At 41.0% G+C, this 14873-nt stretch overlaps 1 protein-coding gene across 1 annotated transcript; it reads left to right on the forward strand.

The window, feature by feature from the left end:
* The first annotated feature begins 8101 nt into the window (after positions 1–8101).
* Positions 8102–14316, forward strand: LOC107296075 (dynein light chain 2, cytoplasmic). The gene is made up of 2 exons (XM_015825416.1): positions 8102–8253; positions 13790–14316. The coding sequence occupies exons 1-2, from the start codon at positions 8122–8124 to the stop codon at positions 13925–13927; spliced, it is 270 nt and encodes an 89-aa protein (XP_015680902.1). The 5' UTR covers positions 8102–8121; the 3' UTR covers positions 13928–14316.
* Positions 14317–14873: the final 557 nt, after the last annotated feature.

Consider the following 14873-nt stretch of genomic DNA (forward strand, 5'->3'; position numbering starts at 1 on the left):
TTGAGAGTTCACAAGGTTAATGCTGTATGGAATGAAACTATGGCTGAATCTGGATGTTCTGCTTCGGATACCATGAAGCCCCCTCCTCCCAGAGGGTAACAAGGAAAACAGGTTGTGAAGAGGATGTGTAGCGTCCCAGACAATCCTGCTGATTCTGCTCAAGCAACGCTTCTGTGCCATGTCCTGGATGGAAGGGAGGGAACTGCCAATGATCTTTTCAGCCTTCTTCACCACTCTCTACACTGCCTTCCTGCCTGAAGCAGGGATGAAAGGGGTGATCATAAAGTAGTGATGGTGAACCTTTTAGAGACTGAGTGCCCAAACTACAATCCAAAACCCACTTATGCATCGTCGAGTGCCGGGTGGGTGTGGCCCATTGGCTGGGCGTGGCCCATTGGCTGGGCGTGGCCCATTGGCTGGGCATGGCTGTGGTGGTAACGGCAGACTGGGTGGGACTAAAAAGTTCAATCAATCAATTCCAACTTTGCAAGATCTTTTTTTTCCCCCATGAGAAGTTGAAATTGACTGATCAATTGAACCTTTTTTTTTTTTGCATACGACGGCGGAGGCCTAAAGCGAAAAGGTTTTATAAAACCCAGCTGAAGGCCTAGGACTGGGGCGATGGTGCGTGTGCCCACAGAGAGGGCTCTGAGTGCCGCCTCTGGCACCCGTGCCATAGGTTCGCCACCACTGTCATAAAGTGTTTACAGATTAGAAAGGGGCAAAAAAATAATTCTTAAATGTACACCTCTATAAAGAGGCCGCAGCTTTGTAGGAAATTGGGTTCAGTTGTGCAGAACAGTTTGGCAGTTCGGTTCATTGTGATGAGCTACATTAATCATAAGACGATAAATAATTCTTTAGAGATCCCAGTGGCTGCATTTGGATAGCATTCTAAAACCAAAGAATGCCGAAGTAAATCATGGTTAGGTATAAGGGTCAGCAGGTGTTTCTTTCTTGGGAGTACTTCTTGCCCTCCCCTGGGGGCGGTTCACTAGCATTCTAGTGTTTTGGTCCAAGATTATATTTGCTACTTTATGGTAAAGTAGAGCATACATAATTCTACGTAAATTGAGATTTGCTAGTCTTTGTTTTTGAGTTCTGATAGTCTGAACTGTCTGGATTTTGAGAGTTTTAAGATTTTAGGCTTATGTATACTGCTTGACTTAACAACCGTTCGTTTAAAGTTACAACACTGAAAACAGTTACAACTAGTTCTCACACCTAATGACTGTGTTGTACCATCCCTGTGGTCATTTGACCAAAATTCAGGCGTTTGGTAATTGCCATCTATTTATGATGATTACAGCATTCCAGGTCATGCGGTCGCACTTCGGATTTGCTTAATTATGTGCATGATTCACTTAACAACCAATAAAGTGAATATTTGTAGCTCTGGGTTGAAATGAGAGGTCCTTGAAGCTCACTGAGCTTGGTTATTTTTTTGCAGATGTTTCATGACCCAAGCTATCGGTGTTAGTCAATTAGCCATCATCAACCAGCATTGATGATCCACCAAGGATCCCTCACTTAACAATTGCAGTGATTCTTTTAACGACTGCCTTGCTTAGCAGTGTAAATTCTGGTCCCAATTAGGACAAGCTATAATTACTAATATGTGACTGGATATGAGGATTTTTTTTATTTAGTGCCTGTATGTCAACTTTTGAACATAGAATAATAAGAGTGGGAAAGCTCCTTTGAGGAATTCTAGTCCAATCTCGCTCAAACTATTCTAGACAAATGATAGACTTAGTCTATGCAGACAACAACCTGACTTGCTTCAGGTATTAATAGTTCTGGCTGAATGATAGAATTGATAAAAGGGAGGCATTGTCTCTCTCTGTGTGTGTGTGCAGGCAGTGCAGCAATCGTTTTATTTAAATACATTTCCTGGGCTATCTTCTAACATGAGAGAGCACCATAGTTACTTGCAAGGAAGTTAAAGCCAACATTGTGTCATGATGTAAACCAGTGGTTCTCAACCTTTTTAATGCCGCGACCCCAACCGGTCGTAAGTCGAGGACTGAACCGGTCGTAAGTCGAGGACTAAACCGGTCGTAAGTCGAGGACTACCCAGCCGGTCGTAAGTCGAGGACTTTCCCTGCCCGGGAGCGTGCGCATGCATGGTTCCGCCCCCTGCGCCGGCCGAGGCGTAGCTGGCAAGCGGCAGAGACGGAGCAGGCCGACCACCAGCTGGCCCAGCCCAAGGGAGGTAAGGCACCCGCCGGAAAAGGGGGAAAAATGGCGGACAAAAAAAATGGTGGACAAAAAAAATGGCGGACAGCCTTGCTTGGCGACCCCCATGAAATGGTCGATCGACCCCAAATGGGGTCCCGACCCACAGGTTGAGAACCACTGATGTAAACGGAGACAACTTTCATCAGATGTGCCTTGTGTTATCATTGGCATAGAGCAGGGCTTTTCAACCAGTGGTACGGGTACCACCTGTGGTACATTGGCACCTGGCAGGTGGTACACGACCATCCTAGAAAAGTGGTAGCGGGGGAGGGGAATGAGCTGAACCGGTGGCAGCACCACACAAGCCTGAGCGAGAGATGGCTGGAGCTGCAGGGCTGTCAGGGCTCAGTGGAAGCGCCAGGATCACAGCGCCAGGCTCCAGCTGGAAAGCAGCACTGATCCTGGCGCTTCTGCTGAGCCCAGCAGAAGCGCCGATCAGCTGGAATGTTGCAGCATCTCCAGGGTCTTGTGATTTACATTCAGATGCTTGGCAACTGATTCATATTTATGACGGTCACAGTGTCCCAGGGTCACGTGAAGTGACCAAAACCTGCTGCAACCACCCAGCAGACGGGGGGGGGGGAATAAAAACCAAACACCCCCCCACCCCACCCCCGCTGCCAATCCTTAACAAAAATGCTCACAACAATGAAAACCTCGGACAGGAGGAAGAGCGTGGCTGGGTGGGCAGGCAGGTGACTTGCTCGGCTGTGGCTTGGGGGGCACTTTTTTCAGTGTCATTGTAACTTCGAACAGTCATTAAGCGAACTGTTGTAAGTCGAGGACTACCTGTACTTTATCACTTTTTTCCTTTTTTTTTTTTTTTTTGGTCATCAAGTTTTTGACAGCTTGCTAGGCGACTGATGGTACTCGGATGTTGCCATATCCTAAAAGTGGTACAATGGGTGAACAGATTGAAAAGCCCTGGCATAGAGAAGTTAATGATGCACGGGTTACTATTTGACATTGCTTATTTCAGTTGCTTATGTAGAGCATTGTATGAATTTCAGGCTGATAAATACAATACTACTTTGTTTACTGGACAGACTTCTTGTACCCTTTGAACTTCTTCAGGCAAATCATCTGATAGGTCCCAGGAGGCTAGCCGGGATGTCAGATTGGAGATGCTTGAGTTGGCATATTGAACTAAGACACCTCTAGATTTGCAACCACGGTGAATTGGTATATATACACATGTGAAGCCAAAACCATATTACTGATTAATGCAATGAGAAGCCTCCCTCACTTGAATTATGAATAAATTTGGATGAATTAATATTAGTATGAATTGTGGTTTGTTAATCCACAAAGAACTTGTTCACACATCAGGGCATAATGTAATTAGGTTTTAATATGATAGATATGAATCCAGCCAATATCAGCATTCAGGTGAGTTCCTAGATAGACATAACAGATGAGAATTTTCAACAGGCACAAGAAGGTAATCTAAAGTATAGGTAATCTTCAATTTACAACCAGAATAGGGACTGGGAATTTTATTAAGCATGGGATTAAGTCAGGGGTAGGCAACCTTGGCTCTTTTATGATTCGTGGACTTCAATTCCCAGAATTCCTGAGCCAGCCATACTGCTCAGGAATTCTGGGAGTTGAAGTCCACGAGTCATAAAAGAGCCAAGGTTGCCTACCCCTGGATTAAGTGAATAATCATGTGACAGATTTTACAGACTTTTTTGCCATACTCATTAAGTCAATCACCATGGTCATTAAGTGAGACATGTGACCACGTCTTGTGAACTTGCTGATTTTTTCTTTTGCTTGTCAGAAGCTGGCTGGGACGATCACACATTGCAATCACATGGCAGGAAGACGCTGCGACCATTGTTAAGTGCAAGGACCACTTGCAAGTCACATTATTCAGCATGATCATAACTTCAAACAGTTACTCAGCAAATGGTTATTAAGTTGAGGACGACCTCTATGGCACGTTCTTTGTGGATTAGTGACTTCTTAAATTTGTGCAGCTGCCTGTGCATTTGTGAGAAATAATTCCTATGTTTAGCGGGATTGACTTCTCCAGTAATGTCAAAAGAATAATGGATAGTCTTGCAGGGAATATGGAATTTCCTGCTTCCTCTGTAAAATAATTGTAGTTAATTAATTACCTGTGTAATTTCCTGCTTCCTCTGTAGAATACCCCACAGTTATCCATCCTTACCTTCAAAAGAGAATAAAACAAGACTGCAGGTTCTAGGTGCTTTCTTAGAATTAGATCTGGGATAAGTTGCATTTTAACATGGTCTTCATCCATATATCTCCCCACAGGTCCACCATGTCTGACAGAAAGGCTGTGATCAAAAATGCTGACATGTCTGAGGACATGCAGCAGGATGCTGTTGATTGTGCCACGCAGGCCATGGAGAAGTACAATATAGAGAAGGATATTGCCGCATACATAAAAAAGGTATGTTTCTGTCGGCGAAGCGCAAGGGGGCAGGGGCGGGGTTGAATAGGTTGAACAGGTTGTTCTCGAATTATAACCCTAATAGAGCCTTGCCTGTTATGATTGTGACAGTTGTGAAGTGATTCATCATGTGACTGACCCAATTTTACATGTTTTTTAGCAGTTGTTAAGCAAATCACTTTGGTCATTATTAAACAGTTGTTTGCAGTGGGGCAGTTTTGCTGAAAATAGGAAGTAGCCCTATGTCAGGGGTAGGCAACCTTGGCTCTTTTATGACTCGTGAACTTCAACTCCCAGAATTCCTGAGCCAACATAGCTCAGCTTGAAAACGTTTCCCTTTCCCCTCAGCATGGCTGGCTCAGGAATTCTGGGAGTTGAAGTCCACGAGTCATAAAAGAGCCAAGGTTGCCTACCCCTGCCCTATGTCAATCAAGATTCAATCAATCCAGGGCAAAGGTATCTAAACGATTGAATCATGGCAACTGGACCAAACTTTGTTAATGTGAGACATTTCGTTGCTCATCCAAGCAACTTCATCAGTCAAAATAAAAAATTAGGCAGTCATTGGAACGTACCAATTCTTGCCACACCAACTTTAGGGGTTTCTCCCCAAAATGCATTGCAATATATCAATATGAAGTAAGTGGCAGTTTTCTGCAAAAAAATAATTATGGTCATGTGACCATGGGATGGTGCAAACGGTCATAAATATGGGCTAGTTGCCAAGTGCCAGAAATGCAGTTACATCACTGCAGGGGAAGCGAGATTGGGACGTTGATCTGGGTTGTAAGTAGCTTTTGGGAAGGTATGTTGTAATTTCATTGTACTGGCTTATCTGAGCCAGATACTTCTGGAAAAACCTCAAGCGAGTCTTACAAGCAGTTACAACTTTTCTGTCGCTGCTGTCTTTGATTTAGAAGATTCTTTCTGATTATTATAGAAGTGAAGTTTGCCTATCACAGCCTGGTTTCCTTAGGCAAGGAATCGTACAGTCAACCAGCGCTGCTGGCTGGGGAATTCGTTGTAAACCATGATTGGTGTCTGAATACAAAATAATTAAACCAACACTGAAAAAACTTGTTGCAATTTGGGGTAATGACTATACCGAAACAAGACAGTATAATTGGCCTGTCTAAATTCTGTGTGGACTATTGATTGCAGAGTTTCAAACAAAGATTTCTCCTTAGAGATCCCAGGAACCAAACTAGGGACAGAACGTACGTGTTTTGTCTGAGTAACTCTCTCTGAATTGGAAGGCTTATTGTGTTCTGCCTTTACTTATTTCTTTAAATTCAAAGCCGTTAGACAAAACAAACAGAAACATTAAGTGGGGATTTTTTTTTAAGTGATACTTTCTATGGAGCAAGATCCAAACTGATTCGCAAAGAGTTGTTAACAATAAAAACTTTTTGGGAGGAGTGAGTGCGCTAATGAATTGAGGAACGGAGTTAACATTAGGTGCAGTTAACTCAGCTGCCTACCTCTGAAGATTTGGAATCTCAGGATGATTTAATTAAATCTACTTAATTAAATTATTATAAATTAATAAATTAATTTTATGAATTAAAATGATAAAATTATTATAAATTAAATTAAGTAGATTAAGAAGATTTAGGTCTCGGGATGTGAGGAAAAAAACAACTGGAAATGCAAATGTGGAAGAGCCAGGTATTAGTAAAGAATACAGATGGTCCCCAACTTAAAACCATTCATTTAGCGACGGTTTGAAGTAACGTACCACCAGCCCTCACAGTTAACAACCATCACAGAATCCCCAGTCACATGATCAAAATTTGGTTGCTTGGCAACCAGTATTTATTTATTTTTATTAATGTTTTATTTTCTGGTTTTGCAATCATAAGTACTTAATAACGTGTTGTCTGCGTCCATTAGTAATTCAGTGGTACATATTAACTTCTTCNTTTTTTTTTTTTTTTTGGTCATCAAGTTTTTGACAGCTTGCTAGGCGACTGATGGTACTCGGATGTTGCCATATCCTAAAAGTGGTACAATGGGTGAACAGGTTGAAAAGCCCTGGCATAGAGAAGTTAATGATGCACGGGTTACTATTTGACATTGCTTATTTCAGTTGCTTCTGTAGAGCATTGTATGAATTTCAGGCTGATAAATACAATAGCTGCTTTGTTTACTGGACAGACTTCTTGTACCCTTTGAACTTCTTGTCTTCAGGCAAATAATCTGATAGGTCCCAGGAGGCTAGCCGGGATGTCAGATTGGAGATGCAGTGAAATCCTGGTTTGTTTCAACTATTGTGTTGAATAAGGCATAGTGCTGAGTTGGCATATTGAACTAAGACACCTCTAGATTTGCAACCACGGTGAATTGGTATATATACACATGCGAAGCCAAAGCCATATTACGGATTCATGCAATGAGAAGCCTCCCTCACTTGAATTATGAATAAATTTGGATGAATTAATATTAGTATGAATTGTGGTTTGTTAATCCACAAAGAACTTGTTCACACATCAGCGCATAATGTAATTAGGTTTTAATATGATAGATATGAATCCAGTCAATATCAGCATTCAGGTGAGTTACTAGATAGACATAACAGATGAGAATTTTCAACAGGCACAAGAAGGTTAATCTAAAGTACAGGTAATCTTCAATTTACAACCAGAATAGGGACTGGGAATTTTATTATTAACCATGGGATTAAGTCAGGGGTAGGCAACCTTGGCTCTTTTATGACTCGTGGACTTCAACTCCCAGAATTCCTGAGCCAGCCATACTGCTCAGGAATTCCGGGAGTTGAGGTCCACGAGTCATAAAAGAGCCAAGGTTGCCTACCCCTGGATTAAGTGAATAATCATGTGACAGATTTTACAGACTTTTTTGCCATACTCATTAAGTCAATCACCATGGTCATTAAGTGAGACATGTGACCACGTCTTGTGAACTTGCTGGTTTTTTCTTTTGCTTGTCAGAAACTGGCTGGGACGATCACACATTGCAATCACATGGCAGGAAGACGCTGCGACCATTGTTAAGTGCAAGGACCACTTGCAAGTCACATTATTTAGCATGATCATAACTTCAAACAGTTACTCAGCAAATGGTTATTAAGTTGAGGACGACCTCTATGGCACATTCTTTGTGGATTAGTGACTTCTTAAATTTGTGCAGCTGCCTGTGCATTTGTGAGAAATAATTCCTATGTTTAGCGGGATTGACTTCTCCAGTAATGTCAAAAAAATAATGGATAGTCTTGCAGGGAATATGGAATTTCCTGCTTCCTCTGTAAAATAATTGTAGTTAATTAATTACCTGTGTAATTTCCTGCTTCCTCTGTAGAATACCCCACAGTTATCCATCCTTACCTTCAAAAGAGAATAAAACAAGACTGCAGGTTCTAGGTGCTTTCTTAGAATTAGATCTGGGATAAGTTGCATTTTAACATGGTCTTCATCCATATATCTCCCCACAGGTCCACCATGTCTGACAGAAAGGCTGTGATCAAAAATGCTGACATGTCTGAGGACATGCAGCAGGATGCTGTCGATTGTGCCACGCAGGCCATGGAGAAGTACAATATAGAGAAGGATATTGCCGCATACATAAAAAAGGTATGTTTCTGTTGGCGAAGCGCAAGGGGGCAGGGGCGGGGTTGAATAGGTTGAACAGGTTGTTCTCGAATTATAACCCTAATAGAGCCTTGCCTGTTATGATTGTGACAGTTGTGAAGTGATTCATCATGTGACTGACCCAATTTTACATGTTTTTTAGCAGTTGTTAAGCAAATCACTTTGGTCATTATTAAACAGTTGTTTGCAGTGGGGCAGTTTTGCTGAAAATAGGAAGTAGCCCTATGTCAGGGGTAGGCAACCTTGGCTCTTTTATGACTCGTGGACTTCAACTCCCAGAATTCCTGAGCCAACATAGCTCAGCTTGAAAACTTCTCCCTTTCCCCTCAGCATGGCTGGCTCAGGAATTCTGGGAGTTGAAGTCCACGAACCATAAAAGAGCCAAGGTTGCCTACCCCTGCCCTATGTCAATCAAGATTCAATCAATCCAGGGCAAAGGTATCTAAACGATTGAATCATGGCAACTGGACCAAACTTTGTTAATGTGAGACATTTCATTGCTCATCCAAGCAACTTCATCAGTCAAAATAAAAAATTAGGCAGTCATTGGAACGTACCAACTCTTGCCACACCAACTTTAGGGGTTTCTCCCCAAAATGCATTGCAATATATGAATATAAAGTAAGTGGCAGTTTTCTGCAAAAAAATAATTATGGTCATGTGACCATGGGATGGTCCAAACGGTCATAAATATGGGCTAGTTGCCAAGTACCAGAAATGCAGTCACATCACTGCAGGGGAAGCGAGATTGGGACGTTGATCTGGGTTGTAAGTAGCTTTTGGGAAGGTATGTTGTAACTTCACTGTACTGGCTTATCTGAGCCAGATACTTCTGGAAAAACCTCAAGCGAGTCTTACAAGCAGTTACAACTTTTCTGTCGCTGCTGTCTTTGATTTAGAAGATTCTTTCTGATTATTATAGAAGTGAAGTTTGCCTATCACAGCCTGGTTTCCTTAGGCAAGGAATCGTACATTCAACCAGCGCTGCTGGCTGGGGAATTCGTTGTAAACCATGATTGGTGTCTGAATACAAAATAATTAAACCAACACTGAAAAAACTTGTTGCAATTTGGGGTAATGACTATACCGAAACAAGACAGTATAATTGGCCTGTCTAAATTCTGTGTGGACTATTGATTGCAGAGTTTCAAACAAAGATTTCTCCTTAGAGATCCCAGGAACCAAACTAGGGACAGAACGTACGTGTTTTGTCTGAGTAACTCTCTCTGAATTGGAAGGCTTATTGTGTTCTGCCTTTAATTATTTCTTTAAATTCAAAGCCGTTAGACAAAACAAACAGAAACATTAAGTGGGGATTTTTTTTTAAGTGATACTTTCTATGGAGCAAGATCCAAACTGATTCGCAAAGAGTTGTTAACAATAAAAACTTTTTGGGAGGAGTGAGTGCGCTAATGAATTGAGGAACGGAGTTAACATTAGGTGCAGTTAACTCAGCTGCCTACCTCTGAAGATTTGGAATCTCAGGATGATTTAATTAAATCTACTTAATTAAATTATTATAAATTAATAAATTAATTTTATGAATTAAAATGATAAAATTATTATAAATTAAATTAAGTAGATTAAGAAGATTTAGGTCTCGGGATGTGAGGAAAAAACCAACTGGAAATGCAAATGTGGAAGAGCCAGGTATTAGTAAAGAATACAGATGGTCCCCAACTTAAAACCATTCATTTAGCGACCGTTTGAAGTAACGTACCACCAGCCCTCACAGTTAACAACCATCACAGAATCCCCAGTCACATGATCAAAATTTGGTTGCTTGGCAACCAGTATTTATTTATTTTTATTAATGTTTTATTTTCTGGTTTTGCAATCATAAGTACTTAATAACGTGTTGTCTGCGTCCATTAGTAATTCAGTGGTACATATTAACTTCTTCAGTCTAGGCCCAGTATTACACCTTCCAATGCTTCCTCTCTTCCAGTAGTACACATTTTCCCACACTAGGCAAATACAATTCTTATTGTTGTTAATACATATACAGTTGAATATCAACATCTTTGTTACATTTTTCTAATAATATCAGTAATATCAATTTAGAGTATCTTTTGTAACCGAAACATTTGCACTTAATATCCATTTGTTCAATCAATCATCCTGTTTTTCCCGCTTTTTCTATTTTTAATTTCCCATCAGAGTTCAAAATGTCTCTTATCACTTACATTTTCTCGTAGATTATATTTGGGTAACCAAAGGCTTCTTCCCTTATTCAAACCCTCTTAACATTTTCATATTTCCTATAATATAACTGTATTCTAGTTATAAATCCTATTGTCTTTCTTATTCCAAACAGTATATACAAAAATAGAGCAAGAAATACTTGATGATTCAAATGCACTGACTTGGAAAGTTAGATGGCAAAGGAAGAAAGCTAGAGTAAGACTGAAGAAAATAGAGGTTTTGACTTATTGGATCGGATATTATATCATTAACTAAAAGTTTGAATTTGGCTTTATATTATATTTATGACAGATGGAGCATCTCAAGGTCATGTGATTGACATTTGCCACTTTCCCAGCTGGCTTCCAACTAGCAAAGTCAATAGGGGAAGCTGGATTTGCTTAACAGCTGTGGCAAAAAAGGTCATAAAATGGGGCATGGTTCACTTAAGAACTAGCTTAATACTAACTTTGCACACAATTGAGTCTTTGTGTGTTTAGCATATATTAAACCAAAAATCATCACAGTGGGGTCCATGTTGCTCTCTGAGCTTGGTGGTTTTCTTGCAGATGTTTCATTACCCAAACTAGGTAACATCAGTGCTAGTGGTAGCTTGGATAATGACATCTGCAAGGAAACAACCAAGCTCAGAGAGCACCAAGGGACCCCATCGTTCAACCCTGAGCTTCAAATAATCGCTTCTAAGTCACAGTGTTTGTGTTCAGGCAACATATCAACTTGAAACCAGTCACACATTTATGAAACAATGGTGCACATGTTTTTTTTACTATGAGTATATCCCTTATTAAAAGGAAGGGCCCCCACTCTAAATATTTATGTGGTGTATCTATTTTATAGCACTTGTATGTGCAACAGCTTTCCCATACATTGGAAAATTGTGCCTAAATAAAAGATGTTTATGACTTTACATTCAAAGTCTAAAGTGTCAAATGCTTCTACAAAGAGAATTTAAGTCTTTGTGTGAATTTGAGACCTTCTCTTTGAATGTTTAAGTCCTTAAAGCTACCAGTCCCTCTGTATTTAGACAGCAGAAACAGTATGCTGGAAACGTTTTCTCAATGGAGTCCTTATAAATAGTAATTGCTGTTATAGCATAGATCCGTTTATACATCAGACTAATTTTTGTCCTTTGAAAAGTAAAACTAGCATTAAATTTTAATATATCAAGGAGATGTAGCCAGTTTCTCCTTTCTTTATTGGAGGGATAGGGAATTTACCTTACCTAGATCTAGGAGGTTTTTTTTGTAAACTCTTTAATATAAATTTTAAAACATGATGTATGATTACAGGACACTGCAAAGAGCTGTAAATGTTGGCCAATTGCTGAGAGCCCAAAATGCGGTCACATGACCATGGTGGGGCATTTGAACTTTGGAACCAGATCGTATATACCCCAAGAGAGAGAGAGACCCATTGTTTCCCCGAAAATAACGCCCAATCGGAAAATAAGGCCTGGCATGATTTTTCAGGCCGCTTGTAATATAAGCCCCACCCCCAAAATAAGCCCCAGTTAAAATAGTTAGCCAGATGGACGCATTTAATACCATATTTCCCTGAATATAAGCCCTAACTGGAAAATAAGCCCTAAATGCATCTTTTGGAGCAAAAATTAATATAAGACCCAATCTTATTTTGGGGGAAATGCGGTTTTTGTAAAAAAAAATATATTATCACAACTAATAAGTATACTTTGCTTTATGTACAATGCAGTTTTACATGTCATGGAGTGTGAGATTTTATTTTAAAAAAATATTGAAATGATCAGAAGCAGACAGCTGGGTGTTAAATCTTTGAGGACTACCCTATACAGGTAGTCCTCTACTTATGACCACTATTGAGCCCAAAATTTATGTTGTGAAGTGAGACATCTGTTAAATGATTTTTACGACCTTTTTTGCCACAGTTATTAAGTGAAACACTGCAGTTAAGTTAGTAACATGGTTGTTAAGTGAATCTGGCTTCTCCATTGACTTTGCTTGTGAGAAGGTTTTAAAAGTGACCACATTATCCTGGGACATTGCAACCGTCATAAATATGAACCAGTAGCCAAGCTTCTGAATTTTGATCATGTGACTATGGTGATGCTGTAATGGTTGTTAGCGTCATAAGTCACTATTTTCAGTGCCGTTTAACTTTGAATGGTCACTAAATGAACTGTTGTAAGTTGAGGACAACCTGTATTCTCCGGGCAAGGGATTATGGCAGTGTAGCCAAGAACATTTGAAGCATTGTCCAATCAAAGAGGTAGTCAAGAGAAACACTCGAGTCTATTTCAAGGAAAAATAGAGTTGGCATGATCCCGCCATATATTTTTAATACTGTCCTTGGGTCACATTAAAAAGTGTCATTTGGTTGACTTTAGTGGTGGCCCCCAAGTCCGCCTAAAATTGAGGTGGGCTGGGAAAGTGCAGTCAAAACCCTGTTTCTTTTTTTATGGATGTTGTGCAATGCACACACATCCAAATTCTCCTGTGCTTGCCTCATCATGGTGTCTGTGGTGTTGCTCCTGGGAGGAATGAATATATACTTTTTTGGCATATACTCCTGGGATTATATATATTCCCCTGCCACTCAAGGTGTGACGCTCATTCCCGCAGCCCAGTTAAAGCAAGCAGACCACTGCATTGGTCAGCAACAATATTGTAGAGCAGAGGTGTCCAACTTTGGCACCTGGCTGGGGAATTCTGGGAGTTGAAGTCCCCAAGTCTTAAAAGTTGTCAGCTCTGTGGACTTCAACTCCCAGAATTTTCCAACCAAGCATGCTGGCTGGGGAATTCTGGGAGTTGAAGTCGATACAGTTTAAAGCTGCTGAAGTTGTGAAATACTCCTGTGGTGGAAGATACCAGAGGCCAACAGCAAAAAGGATCAATGTGCAACAGTGTGCAGAAGGCCTATAGTATTATATTTTTTACTTGTATTTTTACCAAGAAAACCACAGGGATAGAGAGTTGAAAGCAATTGGCAGTTTATGGAGACCATATAACTGAGCTGTTGGTAAGAGTCCGATGGCACATAAATCAATGCAGGGGCAGTTTCCCTCACACAGTTGCCATTTTCAGTTTCTGACACACATCCCCTCCCCCATTCCTCAGGGCTGGTCCAAAAATTCAAGATGGTGGCCTCCACTGTGCAGTCAAAGCCGTGGCCCTTGTCTACATTACACGGCTGGGTTCGTTTTCCAACTGCAGATGCTCACGTCACCTTTTTTTCCTCCCCTTACAAACCATGATTGCATGTCTGAAAATGCTCTGTCGAAGATGCTGCACAGACCGCTGTTTTTCACCTTTCCTTTTCGCTTTTGCTTTTTCCCCAGGAATTTGACAAGAAATACAACCCCACCTGGCACTGCATCGTGGGCAGGAACTTCGGTAGCTACGTAACGCATGAGACGAAGCACTTCATTTACTTCTACTTGGGCCAAGTGGCGATTCTGCTCTTCAAATCCGGCTAGGGGTTCAGGCCAGCACCTGTGGGGGGGTCACGGCTGGTGAGGAACATGGACTGTAGCACTAAAGACCGGCTCCAGCTCTTTAACCATGGCTGCGCCACTGCATGGACTCGATACTATATTTAATGTGTATATGTTGCCGTAAAAAATACCTACAATTCTCATTTCTTTCTCTATTTTGGGGGGATTGCCTAGGAGAAGAAAGGCAGCGTATTATCCTCTCTCTTCCTCCTCTTTTTTTTGTTTTTGTTTTGTTTTGTTTTCCCTTTTATGTTCCTGCTTCTTATTTTTTCTGTTCTTTTGCACTAGGAGAACTGTAAAATGCTTCAACAATGGCCTTTAAGTGAGAAGAAGAAATAAAATAAAACAAGAAACTTCAATTCCACAAAACAAATCTTTGGGTTTAAACTTTCTTCTTGCAGAAGGCTGGAGGCCTAACCCTAGCAGAGCGGGGGTGGGGGGGGAACTGTGTTAGGTGTAGAATCTCTCTAAAAGTTCACTAAATTATTTTTAAATTCCTGTCTAGCTTCCACTTCCCGAAATGGCACTATTGTCCCATGAAGTCGCCTTAGCTCTAAGCAAAGTGATTGGAGGCAGCCCTGGGTGTGTCTGTGTATCTGTGTGTTGTCTTGGCCCAATTTTCTTTGCTTTTCTTTGATTCACCCGTGCTGCCTCCAACACAAATGGAGCAAACAAAGCTGATAACGGATTTGCAAAATGCGTGGTATCCTCTAAAGGAGACGCTTCTCTCTCTCTCCCTCCCCCCCAAGAATCGGCTGGCCTGGTCTGTATCGGCATTTCCAAAGCATTTTTCAAATGAAAGATGTCTACTCTTGTGTCCAAGATTCTGTCGTGATGCCCAATGGGATGTGATCAGGATTTTCTATGCCCCTGTTTTGAGTCCGTACAGTATTGCCTTATTGTAGCTCACGTCCTCTCGTTGTGCAGG

Source organism: Protobothrops mucrosquamatus, unplaced genomic scaffold, assembly GCF_001527695.2.
Source record: "Protobothrops mucrosquamatus isolate PMUCROS unplaced genomic scaffold, P.Mucros_1.0 scaffold2626, whole genome shotgun sequence".
In the NCBI taxonomy this organism is placed as follows: domain Eukaryota; kingdom Metazoa; phylum Chordata; class Lepidosauria; order Squamata; family Viperidae; genus Protobothrops; species Protobothrops mucrosquamatus.

Bases quoted from the DNA above. Each gene is read 5' to 3' on its own strand.
- LOC107296075 (XM_015825416.1), top strand. From the start codon at position 8,122: ATGTCTGACAGAAAGGCTGTGATCAAAAATGCTGACATGTCTGAGGAC. The intron at 8,254-13,789 runs GTATGTTTCTGT...CTTTTTCCCCAG, and splicing joins TTGCCGCATACATAAAAAAG to GAATTTGACAAGAAATACAA.